Source organism: Sminthopsis crassicaudata, chromosome 4 (assembly GCF_048593235.1).
Source record: "Sminthopsis crassicaudata isolate SCR6 chromosome 4, ASM4859323v1, whole genome shotgun sequence".
In the NCBI taxonomy this organism is placed as follows: Eukaryota; Metazoa; Chordata; class Mammalia; order Dasyuromorphia; family Dasyuridae; genus Sminthopsis; species Sminthopsis crassicaudata.
This window is the reverse complement of record NC_133620.1, coordinates 348,639,085-348,655,497: the sequence shown is the minus strand read 5'-3', so window position 1 is coordinate 348,655,497 and position 16,413 is coordinate 348,639,085. Positions and strand designations below refer to the sequence as shown.

Sequence of the window (16,413 nt, the reverse complement as noted above, 5' to 3'; positions counted from 1 at the left end):
CCAGCTTCCATATGGGGCTTTCAGAGTGACATGATGAAAGGGAGTTATCTCCCAGTTTTTTTCTTCATAATACACAGATGATGGAATAAATGATTTTTAAAGTCCTTTCAGTCTGTGACATTCTGTGATTCTGGGGGAGGGGTAACCACCTCATAACCCCTCTCCAAAAATCTCCCTTTCTCCTGACCCCAACCCTGGCTTGCTCTGCCTTTTTTCTACTTCTCTCTGTCTGACTGTCCCTATGTCTTGGTTTCTCTGTCTCTCTCACCTGCTCTCATTTTCCATATCTTGTTCTTTCTTTCTCTTTCGACTCTTTTGACTCCCTCTGATCTTAGTCGTCTCTTCCAATTAAGCAAAACAGTCCATGGACAAGCTCTGTAAAGGCTGTTGGGGCACCTGGGTCAATTCCTGAGCTGATCCTTCTCCTAGGACTCTAGTTTCACCACAGGGGGGAAAAAACTCTCTGCAGCAACAACAGCTCCTCCATTCCATTTTAAGCAGAACTGTGGTTTCTTCATACTTTTGAACATGTCTGGACCCTTGTATGTGATTCAAGGATGGGAGATTGCAGAGTGGGCTGCTGAAGCAACATCATAGCTCTAAAGAGCCTGACTTTGAACTTGGGACTTTCTCCATAATAGCCTACTTCCTCCTCTGCTTTTGACCACTAATTAGTTATGTGATCTTAGTCAAGTCATTCTGGCCCCCCTCCAAGTGTCAGTTTCCTTTTCTGTAAAATGAGGGAGAGGTTCTCTTTTCAATATGGGAGTCTATTCCTTTCTGTTTTTCTATACCTTACCCCCAAACCTTGAATTTCTTTTACTTTCTTCCCTTTCTTTCTTGGGGTGGTGGGAGCAGAGGAAGGGGAGAAAGTTCAGCAAGATATCCACCAGTCAGTTTGATCCAGTTTAATAAATTTCAAGGCACATAGTGTGGTAGGGGACCCCAGCATCTGTGTGGTGTGTCATGAGGTAAATAAACATTAAACACATGCTCTGGTATAAAGCACTGCACTAGACATAATGCATAGATTGAGAGCAGGAAGAAACCCTAGAGACAATGATTCTCCTAGCTCCAGCCCCTAACCCCTAGCTCTGAGGAATCTGGGGGTATGAGCAATGTCTCCGGGCTACCAGAGTTACAGCCTTCCCATCTTTGCCTTTTGAGTGAACCACAGCACAGTCTGCTGTCACAGGAAGGAGTAGCTTCTGAAGTTGAGCTGGGGTGGGGACCAAGGACTGCAGCGTTAGCCACTCTCATCTCCCCCGTGCTGGAGGGGCACGACCCTTTCGTGGCCTCTCAACCTGCTGCAGCCTCAGCCCCCTTGATTTTTCCCAGCTTCGAGGAAACACCTCCCTTTAGGGGAAATCGCCCTTGTCACGGGGAAGCACTGACTTCGACAGGGGCAGAGGTGGTGAGCCTGATTTTCCAGTCCAATTCGGAGAGGAGGGGGGAAGCAGAGAGTAAGAGTGTGGCATAGGGGAGGCCCAAGGGAGGGAGCCCTGACTCAGAGCTAGAGCCCAGATGAGATCACAGAGCCTGTCTGCCATGTTGTGGGGGAACAAGAAGCCAGGAGGTTTATAAGAAATCTAAATCTCCTCAATGGTGCCCCAACCCACGCCACCCCCAACTCTATTCCTTCCCCTTGATGCAGGAAGTTAGTTAGGAAGGATATTAGATTGAAGGTAGTTCTTTAGAAGGAGCAAAAGGTTAGATTGAAGAAGAAATTTATGCTGCAGGAGTAGAGTTGGCTCCGCTTCAGTTTCCCTTTCTGGAAATCACCTCTGAGGTGGAGGGATATGTGTGCATGTTTGGAGGGCTGGGTGGGTCCTAGGTCATAATGTAGGTGTAAGAACTTCTTTAGCACTCCTAGATCCCATCCATTCCCCCTTCCCTTGCTCAGTCTAGAATGAAAACTCTTGCTATTAACCGATGGAACCCCAGGACTCTTAAAGATTTCTATTGAGATCTCAGAAAAGGATAGATGGAAGCCCCCACCAAGTGGGTCAGCTTAGTTGGCACAGGGTGATGGAGACAGCTGGAAGTTGCAGGTCTCTCCATGCCCACTCACCTCCTCCCTCCTCTCCAAGGCCCACCCTGGGCTCACAGCTCCCTCCTTCTCCTCTCCCCGCTTTCTGAGGTGAGAAGCAGCCAAGTGTGGGTCCTATTAGCAAGTTGGCAAAGCTGAAGGTGCTGATGAATCTAGCAGGATGGGGGTGGGGGATGTGGAAAACAGGAGGAAAGAAGGCATTGCCTGGTCTGGAGCTCAGACAGTGTTCTCCCTAAAATGTCTCTCCAGTCCTCTCTCTTTGCTCCCTCCCAGATGCAATTAATGCTATTGGGGCGGGGGAAAGAAGGGGAGGAGGAGTTTGTTGGTGGAAGGAGAGGTGATGTTTGCTCCCTTGTAAATCCCTCTTCAGGGTTACTGGGCAGAAAAAGTCTCCAGAGGACAGAATAATGATGGGATGAGCTACTGTTAAAACAGGTGACTGAGGGAGGTCACCCATCCCTGACTAAAGAAGTGGAAAGTGGAAGTTTATCTTTGATCCCTGAGTGGTCTCTTCTGAGTGGGGTAGGCAAGATGAGGAGATGATCACTTCTTCAGGTGCTACTGTTATAGCAAAGAGCTGTAGCTGATAGTGTCCTAATATAGTAGAAAAAATACTGTGCTTAGTAGGGAGAGCTAGGTTGTAGTCCTCACCATACCACTATCTTGGACATAACCTTAATCAAGTCACTGGGCAGATCCCAGCCTTAGCTGCCTCCTCTGTAAAATGGTAGGACTGATCTCTAAGGGAGCCTTTCACCTCTGCCCCTCTATGAGTGTAACACATTTTATTTACAAGAATATGGTTCTGTAGCATTCCCTCCCTTTGCTGGAGTAGTTTACAGACAGTATGTATAAAGAACCCTGCTAATCTTAGTTTTTAATCTGATTGTGGGAAGGGAGGTAGGATGAGTGGACACACAGACTTGGCTGCCCCATGCTCTTCTTGACTTCTGAGACCTTTAATGAAGATTCTCCAACGTAGAGCATCCCAAAGGAATTGATCTCTCAACCTGAGACATCTGTAATAAAGGTACCCATCCACAATTTCTCCTCTGATAGTCTCTCTCTCTCTCTCTCTCTCTCTCTCTCTCTCTCTCTCTCTCTCTCTCTCTCTCTCTCTCTCTCTCTTTCTCACTCTCTGTCTCTGTCTCTGTCTCTTTCTTTCTCTCTCTCTTTCTCTCTCTCTCTCTCTCTCTTTCTCTCTCTCTCTCTCTCTCTCTCTCTCTCTCTTCTCACTCTCTGTCTCTGTCTCTGTCTCTTTCTTTCTCTCTCTCTCTCTTTCTCTCTCTCTCTCTCTCTCTCTCTCTCTTTCTCTCTCTCTCTCTCTCTCTCTCTCTCTCTCTCTCTCGTCTCTCTCCTCTCTCTCTCTCTCTCTCTCTCTCTCTCTCTCTCTTTCTCTCTCTTTTTCAGTGCCAGTGACCTGAATGAAGAGGGGAGGGGCAGGAAAGGAAGCAAATCGGTTGTCATCCCTCGAGCCCTTGGCTTTTAGAGACACAAACTAAAGTGACACCTCCCAGGCATCAGGGAATGAGCTATGTTGCCCATGGCATTAGCAGATGGGGGCTGGCGAACTCCCTGTGACATCTCAATGGGTGACGGTACAGGAGGAGGGGGGCACCTCAGGGGGAAAGGAGAGGTGAGGCAGAGGAGGCATCTCAGACTCTAGTGTCAGAGTTGATCTATGTCTACAGTTGTTAAGTGGGGTTAAACTCTGGGTCAGGCCAAGCCAATCAGTCTCCTATGCCAATGTGGCCCCAGGCATCATGCCCATTGCTGTGGTTGAGACCCAGGTGCCTACCCAGCTGGGGATGGGCACTGCTGGAAGCAGGAAACACAGGGCCTCCTGCCTGCCTCATCTTTTTTTACCCTCGATACTCATTGCCTGCTTCCTTTAGAATTGGATATTCTATGCCCACCTGGCATTGGTAAAGGAAGAAAGTACAGTTGAGTTTCTAAGCTATTTACCCCAACTGCAAGGCCTACTTTCTACTAAGAAAGTAGCTACAGTTCTCAGAAGAATAAAAAGCACTGGACTTGCAACAAGAAAATTTGTAATAAGATTATAGTAAGAATTTCTTGACTTTGGGGATAAGGTGAGAGATAGTGTTTAAGAGATCTCTGGCAGGGGAGGTATGTGGTGCAATGGACTGACTAGTGGCCCTAGAGTCAGGAGGACCTGAGTTCAAATCCAGAAAAGAAAAATCTCAGAAATTTATTAGCTGTGTCCCTGGAAAAGTCACTTAATCTCGTTTGCTTCAGAGAGAGAGACAGAGAAAGAGACAGAGACAGATAGAGGGATCTAGGTGACCTAAGAGTGCCTGATCTAAGAGTGGGCTTAAATTTTCATATATTAAGTGCTTGTGAAGCACAAGGGATATTGTTTGCATTCACATAAATTTATATACACTGTGGCTCTTTACTACCTTCCAATACTGAGTTAGTCTTATTTCTTTTCACTTTTAGACTAACTTGCTATCCCCAAATTCAATGATCTAACTCCTGTCCATCTCCATACTTTTGTATAGGTTGGAATGTACTCTCTGACTCACCCCTACCTCTTAGAATCCCTAGTTTCAACTCAGCTCAGTTGCTGCTTCCTACCTCTTAGTGCCTCCTTCCTTCTGAGATCAGGAGGTATCTTCTCCAATAGAATCCTTGAGGGCTACAACTGTCTTTCTCTAATCTTTGCAATCTCTGTGCCTAGCACAATTCCTAGAAGTTTGTACTTCATAAATGTTCATTGACACTAGATTTGTAAGTGGAAGCTATCATCCTCCTCTTATCCCAAAGTATAAATATGGAACTTCTTCTACCTACACAACTCTACCCCTTGCTCAGGTAATAATACTTAGCAACTAACTTCTAAAGTTATTTTATAGATGAGAAAAACTGAGGCTAAAGAGATGTTAATCATCTTGCTTAGGATCATCCAACCTAAGTAAGCATCTGAGACAAAAACTATACCTAGTTTAGCCTGATTTCTTCTCCATTACTCTCTCCTTATTTTGCTATCCAGCTGTCTACACCACTTAGAGAGTTAGAGAGGAGAGAGAGAGAGAGAGAGAGAGAGAGAGAGAGAGAGAGAGAGAGAGAGAGAGAGAGAGAGAGAGAGAGAGAGAGAAACAGAGAGAAACAGAGAGAAACAGAGAGAGAGAGACAGAGACACAGAGACACACACACACAGAGAGAGAGAGAGAGAGAGAGAGGAGAGAGAGAGAGAGAGAGAGAGAGAGAGAGAGAGAGAGAGAGAGAGAGAAGCAGATTTTGTCCTTTACAAGAAGCTACAAAACTCAGAGAATATCCTGGAGAATCAGTCTGGAGAAGAGAATGTTTGGAAAGTTAGCAGTGTAGTTTCCACAAGAAAGGAATGTGAGACGATAAAAAGGAGGCAATTTTTACATGAATATCTCAATGGGTTAACAGTAAATGGAAAAATCTAACAGCCTCCTTCTAGAGAAAGAAAATAGGCTCTCTGTGCATCAAGCGGGTATACAGCAAGAATCATTTACCAATGAAACAGTCTTTAAAATACTTTGTGCCAAGTGGTTTAGGATGAGAAGGGAGAAGTTTCTCCAGGGAGGAACATTGTAACAAAGTGTATCAGGAGTGTATGAATCTAGATCCTAGAAAGCAATTCTTAGGGATCTAGGAAGATGGAAGCATGGAGACTGTCTAGGAGAGGGGAGAGGAGTGGAGGCAGGATACTGGCAGCAATGACCTCAGGCCACTGCCCTCCCCCTTTGCTATCTCTCTGTCTCTGTTTCTTCTTATCTCAGTCTGTTTTTGTCTTTCCCTCTCCCTCTCCTTTTTCTTTCTTTCTATATCTCCCTCTGTCTCTCTGTTTCTGTCTGTTTCTCTCTCCTTTTCTTTCTATCTCTGTCTCTTTTTCTCCTTGTCTTCTTCCTCTTCCTTATCCGCTCTCCTTTCTTCCTTCTTTTCCTCCCTCTATACCACACCCCCTCCTTGACGGTGAGGTCGGCAGCCCCCAGGGGAGACACATGAAGTTCTCACCACGGACCCAGTGCCGGCTGCGGCTCCTTCCCTCTGACCTATTTTTAAATCATTTGCTGGGATATTTCCCCCGAAACCCAAGCCCTGGCTCCCTGGGCCCGTCAGCTCCACCGAGTGTCAAAACCACCCCTGTCACTTTGCGTTGGTCTCCCAGCCCACCCGACCCTTCTCCCTCCGGGCCTGGGGTAGCGCCAGCTAATTATCCAGCTGCTGAAGTCATAGAGCCCAGCCCCCACCCTCCATGCCAGCCCCTCCGTCTTCAATCCCAGACCTCCCACCACTATCACCACTATTGAGGGAGTTTGACTGTATTTCAAGAGAAGAGGGAGGTTAAAATGCTTCCTCTTTCCTATAGGGTCAAGCTTTCATCTTTCCTTCCCTCTGGTCTACCCCTTGTAGAGTTGGGAAAGAATTTAATCACCCTGAATTAGAGGCACTTTCTCTGTATTTCTATCTCTTAGAGAACATAGAATATCAGAACTGGGAAGGACGTCATGGGTTATGTGATCTAATTCTCTCATTTTGCAAGTGAGGAAACTGAGGCTCAGAATGAATAATGACTTGCTTAAGGTAACTGCAAATTGGGCAGAATTGGGTCTTGCAGTCCAAAACTCTTTTCACTCATTTCCCTGAACTGATTCATAGCAATTCAGACTCTTAAGGATTCTTGGAGATTGTTAAACCTAATTTCCTTAGGTTACAAATGAGGAAACTGAGATATACAGTGGTATCGGTATAGGAATCAACAGATTTCAACTACTCTGATGGTACCTGATAATTCCTGGAGCACCTTGTGAATTTAGGTACCTGGTAGTGAGAAGTAAACCAGGGAAATCCTGATGATTTAAAAACTTTTCTTTATTTTCTCTGATTTCTCTCCTTCCCTTTTCCCTACCTGACAGTTTTGGAAGAGGCTGGGGAATAATAACTAATTTCAATTCATTTAGTTGATTAAATATCTATAATGTATGAGGTACTGGAAATATAAGTGTAAATAACTATTTCAATTGGACCCTTGGTTCCTCAAATCTGGATCTGTCAGACCTACCAACATTTCCCTGATTTTGCTGGTACCCAGGTAAGCCGGAGTACCTGACTTAGCTCAGACATAGAAAGAGCACTGGCCTAGTTTTGATGGTCACTACATAAATGACCTCATACTTGAATAATCACAACCTTCTTGGATATCATTTCCTTAATTTGAAAGGTGATATTGGTCTAGGTGACCTCTGAGTTTCTTTTCCAGCTCTAAATCCAGGTTTATGATCCTTTGTAAGCAAGGAGGCTTAAACAACATGGAAGAGAAGAATGGTTTTATTTACACATCAAAAACAACATAGGTTGTATCCAAGCCTATGGGCAATTGAAAAGTTCTTCCACCTTCCTCAAGGAGAAAGAACTCAGGAACATTAAATAGTCAATGTATCCTGGCCCACATATGCCTATAAGGTCAACCTAAAAAATGAGCCTGAAGTTTTCCTTCATGCAAGTAGTTCTCTAGTGTTCCCTCTCATCTTCCTCAGCTCTCCAGTGGTTGCTGTTTGTCCAGGTTCTATCTCCCTTCTTTTTTTATTGTATTTTTCCAGGGCTTCATAGATGTATCATCCTACAAGATTTCCTCAACTCTTTGGCCTTCTGCCCATTGTTTCCAATTCAAAAGGTGTGCTTGTTCTCTTTTTGTGTCCCTTTCACAATTTTAATGTTTTTAACTAATATCATTTCCCAAGGTGCCTTAAAGAGGACAGGCAAAGAACTCTCTCTGCTTCCTCCTTTGGTCCAGGTACTCCCAGACTAGTTTACTTGTGTGACCTTGGACATCTGTAGAGTGACAAATCAATGGTCCTCACTACTACTGAACTAGAATCAGGGCTAAAATAAAAACTGCTTTGATGGGAGCAAGAAAAACTCAGAATGAATTTACACAGATTATTTCAGAAGCTAGTAGAGTGGATCTTCCTGACCCAAAATTATATACTTCTGCCTATCAACAAATTTTCAATCTAGTATGGAGGAAATGACACAGGATACTTGTTTTAGGTATAATAATAGGAGAATGAGAATTCTGCATATGTAAAGCCCACCACATTTCCATAATTTCATTTTATTTTCTAAGAGTTCTCAACAGAGCCTCTTTTAGCTCTTTGCCTCAGCTCTTTGCCTATCTACTAGACAAAACCAAAAGTGGATCTAGAAACAGTAGCCCATTAGAACTAATCAGAAAGAAGCATAAAGAAGGATATTGAAGAAACTTTCTGGAGGAGGGAAGTGCTACTGAAGCTAAGTATCAAAACACAGGGAAATGAAAAGAGGCAAAGGGAGTCACCAGGACCTTGGTCACCTTTTCTAATTGTTTTGATTTCTACAATAACTAGCGGTTCTTCTACATAAAAATCTTATGAGCATTTTCTTTGGATATTCAAATAGTCTTCCTCTTTGACGACACCCCTTCCCAAATGCCATGAAACCTTCTAGATATTCCTATATCTACCTCAAAGATCACCTTTTTCCAGTGTTGTCAGCTACAAAAGATTTTGTATCCTAAAATGTCAGAGCTGGAAGGGACTAGAAAAACTTTCTCTACTCTGTTCCTTTGTAGAGCTAGTGGTGGCCCAAGGATATGAAATGTTGAATACAATATCAGATTATTTTCAATGTTGATTGATTTTGCTGAAAAAATTTTCCCTTTCATTCTCTCTGTCTCTCTGTCTCTCCTTCTCTCTCTGTCTCTCTCTTTCTCTTAATCTTCATTATAAGACATGACTCCCTGAGAGGTGGGAAAAGAGAATATGAGAGGAAATATAGACGATGTAAAAACAAAACTATCAATCAGTAAAAACCATTTAAAATATCATCCAAATTTCTTATTTCACAGAAGTGAGACCCAGAGAGAGAAAGCAACTTGCTTAAAATCTTTTTTTTAATTTATTTTTATTATTATAGCTTTTTGTATACAAAACATATGCATGGGTAATTTTTCAACACTGACCCTTGCAAAAACTTCTGTTCCAACTTTTCCCGTCCTTCCTCCCACCCCCTCCCCTAGATGGCAGGTAGTCCCATACATGTTAAATATGTTAAAGTATATGTTAAATACAATATATGTATATATATTTATACAGTTATCTTGTTGTATAGGAAAGATCAGATTTAGAAAGAAGGTAAAAATAACCTGAGAAGACAAAAAACAAAAATGCAAGCAAACAATAACAGAAAGAGTGGAAATGTTATATTGGGGTCCATACTCATTTCCTAGTGTTCTTTCTCTGGGTTCTGTCCATTACAGATCAGTTGGAACTGATTTGGTTCATCTCATTGTTGAAGAGGGCCAGGTCCATCAGAACTGATCTTCATGTAGTATTGTTGTTGAAGTGTATAATGATCTCCTGGTTCTGCTCAAATTTCATTTAGCATCAGTTCATGTAAGTCTCTCCAGGCCTCTCTGTATTCATCCTGCTGGTCATTTCTTATAGAACAATAATATTCCATAAAATTCATATAGCACAATGTATTCAGCCATTCTCCAATTGGTGGGCATCCCTTCAATTTCCAGTTTCTAGCCACTATGAAAAAGGCTGCCACAAACCTTTTTGCATATACTGGTCCCTTTCCGTTCTTTAATATCTCTTTGAGATATAAGTCCAGTAGTAACAATACTGGATCAAAAGGTATGCACAGTTTGAAAACTTTTTGAGTATAGTTTCAAATTGTTCTCCAGAATGGTTGAATTCATTTACAGCTCCACCAACAATGCATCAATGTTCCAGTTTTCCAACATCCCCTCCAACATTTGTCATTATCTTTTTCTGTCATTTTATTCATAAAAGTGTGTAGTGGTATCTCAGAGTTGCCTTAATTTGAGTTTCTTTGATCAACATTGATTTGGAATACCTTTTCATATGACTAGAAATAGTTTCAATTTCTTCATCCGAAAATTGTTCATATCATTTGACCATTTATCAATTAGAGAATGGCTTGATTTCTTATACATTAGAATCAATTATATATTTTGGAGATGAGGCCTTTATCAGATCTTTTAGCTGTAAAAATGTTTTCCCAGTTTATTGCTTCCCTTCCAATCTTGTCGGCATTAGTTTTATTTGTACAAAAGCTTTTTAACTTAATATAATCAAAATTTTCTATTTTGTGATCAATAATGATCTTCTTCTTTGGTCACAAATTCCTTCCTCCTCTACAGATCTGAGAGGTAAAATATATTATGTTCTTCTCATTTATTATATTATTATAATTATTATATAATATTTATTTATAAATATTCTTTATTTATAAAGAATAAAGACAATTTTTTTTATGCCTAGATCATGAACCCATTTTGATCTTACCTTGGTGTACGGTGTTAAGTATGGGTCAATGCTTATATTTCTGCCATACTAATTTCCAATTTCCCCAGCAATTTTTGTTAAATAATGAATTCTTTATCCAGTTATTGACTATTTTGTCCTGTGAACCTAACCTATTCCATTGATCAACAAGTCTATTTCTTAGCCAATACCAAATGGTTTTGGTGGCCGCTGCTTTATAATATAGTTTTAGATCTGGTATAGCTAGGTCAACTTCATTTAATTTTTTTTTCATTAGTTCCCTTGAAATTCTTGATCTTTTGTTCTTCCAGATGAATTTTGTTGTTATTTTTTCTAGGTCATTAAAATAGTTTCTTGGTAGTCTGATTGGTATAGCACTAAATAAATAGATTTGTTTAGCTAGTTTTGTTATCTTTATTATATTCACTAGACCTATTCCGGAGCACTTAATATTTTTCTAGTTGTTTAGATCTGACTTTATTTGTATGGAAAGTGTTTTGTAGTTTTGCTCATATAGTTCCTGACTTTCCCTTGGCAGATAGATTCCCAAATATTTTATACTATCGACAGTTATTTTAAATGAAATTTCTCTTTGTATCTCTTGCTGTTGGATTTTGTTAGAGATGTATAAAAATGCTGATGATTTATGTGGATTTATTTTGTATCCTGCAACTTTACTAAAGTTGTAGATCATTTCTAATTCACTTAAAATCTTGCAGTGAGTTATAGTGGTAAAATTAGGATTGTAATTGGGCACTCTCAATTCTCATCTCTGTCCATCTGCTTGTGATTTATTATCAGTTTTGTTTTCTTGATATCTTTGCCTGTTTTATTGCTGTTTTTCTCTTTCTCTGTGTTTCTCTTTGTCCTACTTTATCTAAATCCAGCGCATAATATTGGACTACATGCCCTACTTAGAGTTAGTGGGATCTGAGTTCAAATTTCTCTTTAGATATCAAGACATTTAACCTCACTGAGCCTCTGTTTTTCATCTGTAAAATGGGGTGATTAGTCTTGATGACCATTTCATTCTATCACACCCTATCATCATCTCTGTCTCTCTTTACTGGTTATTCCAAGTGATCTTTTCTTCTAGTGTTCTCTTCATGCCCATTAGTCTATTACCACTATGTGGAGAATAAGGTAACCATACCCCGTCAACCCTTTCACTCTTCTGTACTTCTCTGATCCTTTTTTTTTTTCTGATATCCAGTGGTCCCCTCAACCCATATTCATCATCCCTCCATCTTTCTTTCCTTTCTCTAAGGAGAAATAATCCCAAAGGACCCTTGGGTCCCAGGATAAAGGTTTGGTTTCTAACAAAATAGATGCAGACATAGAGACACACAGAAAGACAGAGGAGAAAAAGGAGAGACAGCTAACAGAAACATAGACATATAGATAGAAACACAGAGAGGGGCAGAGAAAAAAACAGACAGAAAAGATAAATGATGAGACTGAGCCTGTAAAACAACAACAAAAAAATAGAAATGGAACAACTCAGAGAGAATCCAATCCAGGTGAATTCAGACTAGGCTCTATCTATTGTGCCATCTAGCTACCCCTGCGACAATCCAATCCAAAACATATTTATTAAGTGCTTACAAAATGCCAGGAACTATGCTAGGGACACAAAGAAAAATTTAAAAAACTGCTTGCTTTCAAGGAGCTTTCATTCTATTGACAGAATGGAGAGACAATGACAAGTGCAGAGAAAATCAGACCTGATAGACCCAGTGCGAAGCAGACAGAGATATAGACAAAGTAGAGCTGCTGATGTACACAGAAACTGATACAAAAATACCATATACACACAAGCAAGCATAAGGCATAAGCATAAGGCAAAACTTGCTCTTACAGGACCGCTGACAGACAGGATAAAGGTGCAGGAAGAGACCGTGGGCAAGAGAGAAGGCAATCTGCAGAACTCGGCCAGACCTCTCAGAAGGGAACAAATTTGAGACCAGAGAGTCAAGAGCCCCGAGGTGGGACAGCCACACTCCCTTGCCAAATGGTGTATGGCGAAACCCCCGGTTTTAGGAAGCAGTTCACACCCCAAAGTGGGTAGGCAAGAGAGGAGGCAGAGAAACGCTTGACTGGGAAAGAGTGGCACGTCCGGTGGCACCCCCCCCCATGACTGTCCTTCCTCTTCCTCTCCTCCCTCCCTCTTCACCAGCTCCCTTTACCCGTAGCCCTGGGTATTCCCCCCCTCCTTTCCCTTCCCCTCCCTTCTCTGGTAACTAGACTCCATTTCCTGCCTGAGATTAAGCTGCTGAGATTCCCACTGGGGCACTGGGGGTGGGGTGGGAAGGACAGCACCATGATCCGTGGGCCTCCCTAGAGCTCAGGTTTGCCCTCTCCTCTCATGACCCCCTCTTCTTCCTCCCTCTCCCTCTCTGAAGAATTTCTGGAGGATACACAAGAACTAAATGTAGGATCATATGGGAGGGGCCAGGATTTAAACCCAATGGCCTAAGAGGAGGAGGATATAGTGGGTGTGGGGACTACTCACTGAGAGTTCTGAATGAAGGCTGGGGTAAAGTGAGAGGTAAGATTCAAAAGAGCAGAACCTCCCAGCAGCCGCTCCTAGTTTTCCCTTTCTACTTCACACCAGATGTCAGAGAAAAATCAAAGCCAAGGGGTTCATTCACTCCATTCACTGAAGAAATTTATTGACTCCCTGAAAAATTGGGTAGTGAACCCTGGGCATAAAAAGACACAAATCAAATGGTTCCTGTACTCAGTGAGCAGACATTTCTTGAGGAATATCCAAATGCTGAGATGGCTCTAAATCAGGGGTAGGAGGGGGACTTCTTAGCCTGTTTTATATTTATATTTTGATGAAAACATTTCAATCGAATTGGTTTCCTTTATAATAGTATGTATTTTTTTAAAAATGCTTTTAAAAATATTCTTAGAAGTAGTTCGTAGGCTTCATCAGATTGCCCAGTAAGGTGTTTGACACATACAAAACAAAAACGAAGGGCTGCAAGGGGAAGAGCAGGGAAAAAAGATGGCAAAAAACCGTGACCTCGATCAGAATGGTTATACTGCAGCCTTTAGCCTTGGCTCTCTTATAACTCTCTGTATAATGAAAATTACAACTTCCTTATTTTCAATCTCATTGAAAGTTTAAAACTTACTGAGAACCTGAAGGAAGAAATGGGAATGTATAGGTGTATTTCATTCTCTTTTCCCTTGCTCCTCATCTTATATCTTTACAGCTAAACAAGTTGGGTTCTTTTAGAGCAGGTCTGCTCTGAAGAGAAGGAAGGAGTGGGAGCCCAGAACAACCAGACAACTGTCTAACAAAGCTGGAGGTGAGGAGGATATGACCCAAGGCAGAGGGCAGCAGTTTACAAAAAATCCTGTAGTTAGTATATTCCATAAGTATATACTTATAGGTTTCCCTAGACATATGATTGTGTTTGCCAATTTTTGTGTGATGACAAGTGTGGGTGTATTTGGTCCTTTGTGTCTGTGTGTGTGAATTTTTGGGGTATGAGTGTCCTGTATGGACAAAATATGCAGATCTAGGTATGAATGGGGATCCACCGCATTGGCGTTTGGGGTTTAGACCACCTAAATTACTCTACAATCACTATGGTGTTTCATTTGGTAAGGAGGATTCAGGAGGAAAGGAAGAGGATCCAGTAAGAAAAACCAAGTCTAAGCCTTCCACCTCCTAACTCTACTATGGGAAAGAGGAGAGGAGAAATAAATGGAGGTTACAGCATGGGGAATCCAGACATGCCATTAAAAAGGGATTTCTAGATAATGACGAATGTTGGAGGGGATGTGGGAAAACTGGGATATTAATATGTTGGTGGAGCTGTGAACGGGTCATTCTGGAGAGCAATTTGGAATTATGCTCAAAAAGTTATCAAATTGTGCATAAATTTTGATCCAACAATGTTTCTATATTCAAAAGAGATCTTAAATGTGTGAAAAATTGTTTGTAGCGGCCCTTTTTTGTAGTGACAAGAAATTGGAAACTGCATGGATGCCCATCAATTGGGGAATGGCTGAATAAGTTATGGCATATGAACGTTATTGAATGTTATTTTTCTGTAAGAAATGACCAGTAGGATGATTTTAGAGAAGTCTGGAGAGACTTGCATGAACTGATGCTAAATGAAATGAACAGGACCAGGGATCATTGTACATGGCAACATCAATATTATCCAATGATCAATCCTGATAGATGTAATGCTCTTCAACAATGAGATGATTCAGACCAGTTCTAGTGGTTTGGTGATGAAGAGAGTCATCTACACCCAGAAAGAGGAATGTGGGAACTGAGTGTGATTCACAACATAGTATTTTCACTCTTTTTATTGTTGTTTGCTTGCATTTTATTTGTTTCTTCTTTTTTCTGGTTTGATTTTATTTTTCTTGTGCATTGTATAAATTGTATAAATATGTGTGCATATTTTGGATTTAACATATATTTCTACCATGTTTAACATATATTGAACTATTTGCCATTTAGGGGAGGGATTAGGGAAAGGGGGGAAATTGGAACACAAGATTTTGCAAAGGTTAATGTTGAAAAATTGTCCATGCATGTGTTTTGAAAAATAAAAAGTTTTAATAAAGAAAAAATATTAAGAAAAGGGCTTTCTGATAGGGTAATGTATAAAACACTAGAACTGGAAAGGAGATGGGGTATGAAGTTGTAGAAGTATGCACATTGGTTGTGATGGTGATAGTCCTAATGAATTTGAAATAGAGGAGAATGAGTTCAATACACTTCAGCAAGCATTTATTAAACACTTGCTATCTATTAGCATAAGTAGACTAGACTGGCACAGACTGAATATAGCATAGACTAGCATAAGACTCTCAGTCTTATGTATTAAGCTTTATGAAAAGACAAATAGGAAATAATCCTTGATTTAAGGATTCTAGTGGTAGATAAACAAATGTGCTAGTGATTCAAATAAGAAAATACAAGAATACCGATAAATACAAAATAAATGCAAACTTCATATAGTCAAAGTAATTTCTTGAGGGAAGCAATGACAATAGACAGAATCAAAGATTCCAGTAGGAAACAACTTGAGATGATGAGTCTTAAAGGAAGCTAAAGGTTCCAAAGCCTAAGCTAGGAAGATATTCAAAAACTATGGAATGTTTTGCTCAGTTTTCTGCTTCTCACTTTATTTCTTATTCACTTTCCTTTTTCCACCTCCCCTTCTCTCACATTATTTCCACTTCATTCTCTCTTCTAGTCAACCAACTAATCAGCATGTCTATCAATAAACACTTATTATGTACCTAGTAATAACCAGGCCTTGTGCTAAGTGATGGAGATCTCTCCCTCTTTTTTTTTTTTTCTTCTTAATTTCTTTCTTTGCTTCCTCCTGACACCAGATTTTATTTCTGAGATTCTCTTGATGATTCTCTATGGCCTGATCTATCTCTGCCTGACTATATATCTCTGTTTCAGTCCATCATTTGATGGCTCTTTTCTTCTCTCTCCAATCCTCCCTTCTTCCAGGGTTGCAAACTCTTGAGACTAAAAAACCTGGCTGGGAGCCAATATTTTTTGGTATCTGTATTTCTTTTCCTCTGATCTTCTGTTACAAGTATTTTCAGGCCCAGAGTCCATTAAAATCTTAGCTTATTATCAGATCCTTTCTTCTAAGGAGAGAGGGAAGTATTGGAGAGTCCCAACTTAAGAATTATTTGGTAGTAGGAGAGAGGAAAGATATAGGTCCTTAGGAGCATGAAACAATTGGGAAGGGTCCAGCCTTCCATTCCAGAAGCTCAATGGATGTGGGCATAGAAGATGCATTCTTGGGTAATCCCTCTCCAAGCTAGCCCTACCTTCCTTAATAATTTAAAAATCCAACTCAGATCATTCAGCCACAAGGGAGAGCAAAAGTAATGAATTAATGCATTTATAATAAAGCATTTATTAAGGACTTATTATATGACTTGGCACTATGCTAAGTGCTAGAGATAAAAATACAAACAAGCAAGATAGTCTCCACCCTCAAAGAATTAATATTCTAGTAACAAACAGCC

At 40.8% G+C, this 16,413-nt stretch overlaps 1 protein-coding gene across 1 annotated transcript in view; it reads left to right on the top strand.

Annotated features, from left to right (window-relative positions):
- The first annotated feature begins 3,606 nt into the window (after positions 1-3,606).
- LOC141540807 (T-box transcription factor TBX21-like) overlaps positions 3,607-16,413 on the top strand; it is a 31,309-nt gene continuing 18,502 nt past the window's right edge. Inside the window, exons 1-2 of the mRNA XM_074264760.1 lie at positions 3,607-3,686; positions 3,771-3,840. Coding sequence (XP_074120861.1) covers positions 3,607-3,686; positions 3,771-3,840 — 150 coding nt within the window. The remainder of the gene's footprint in view (positions 3,687-3,770; positions 3,841-16,413) is intronic.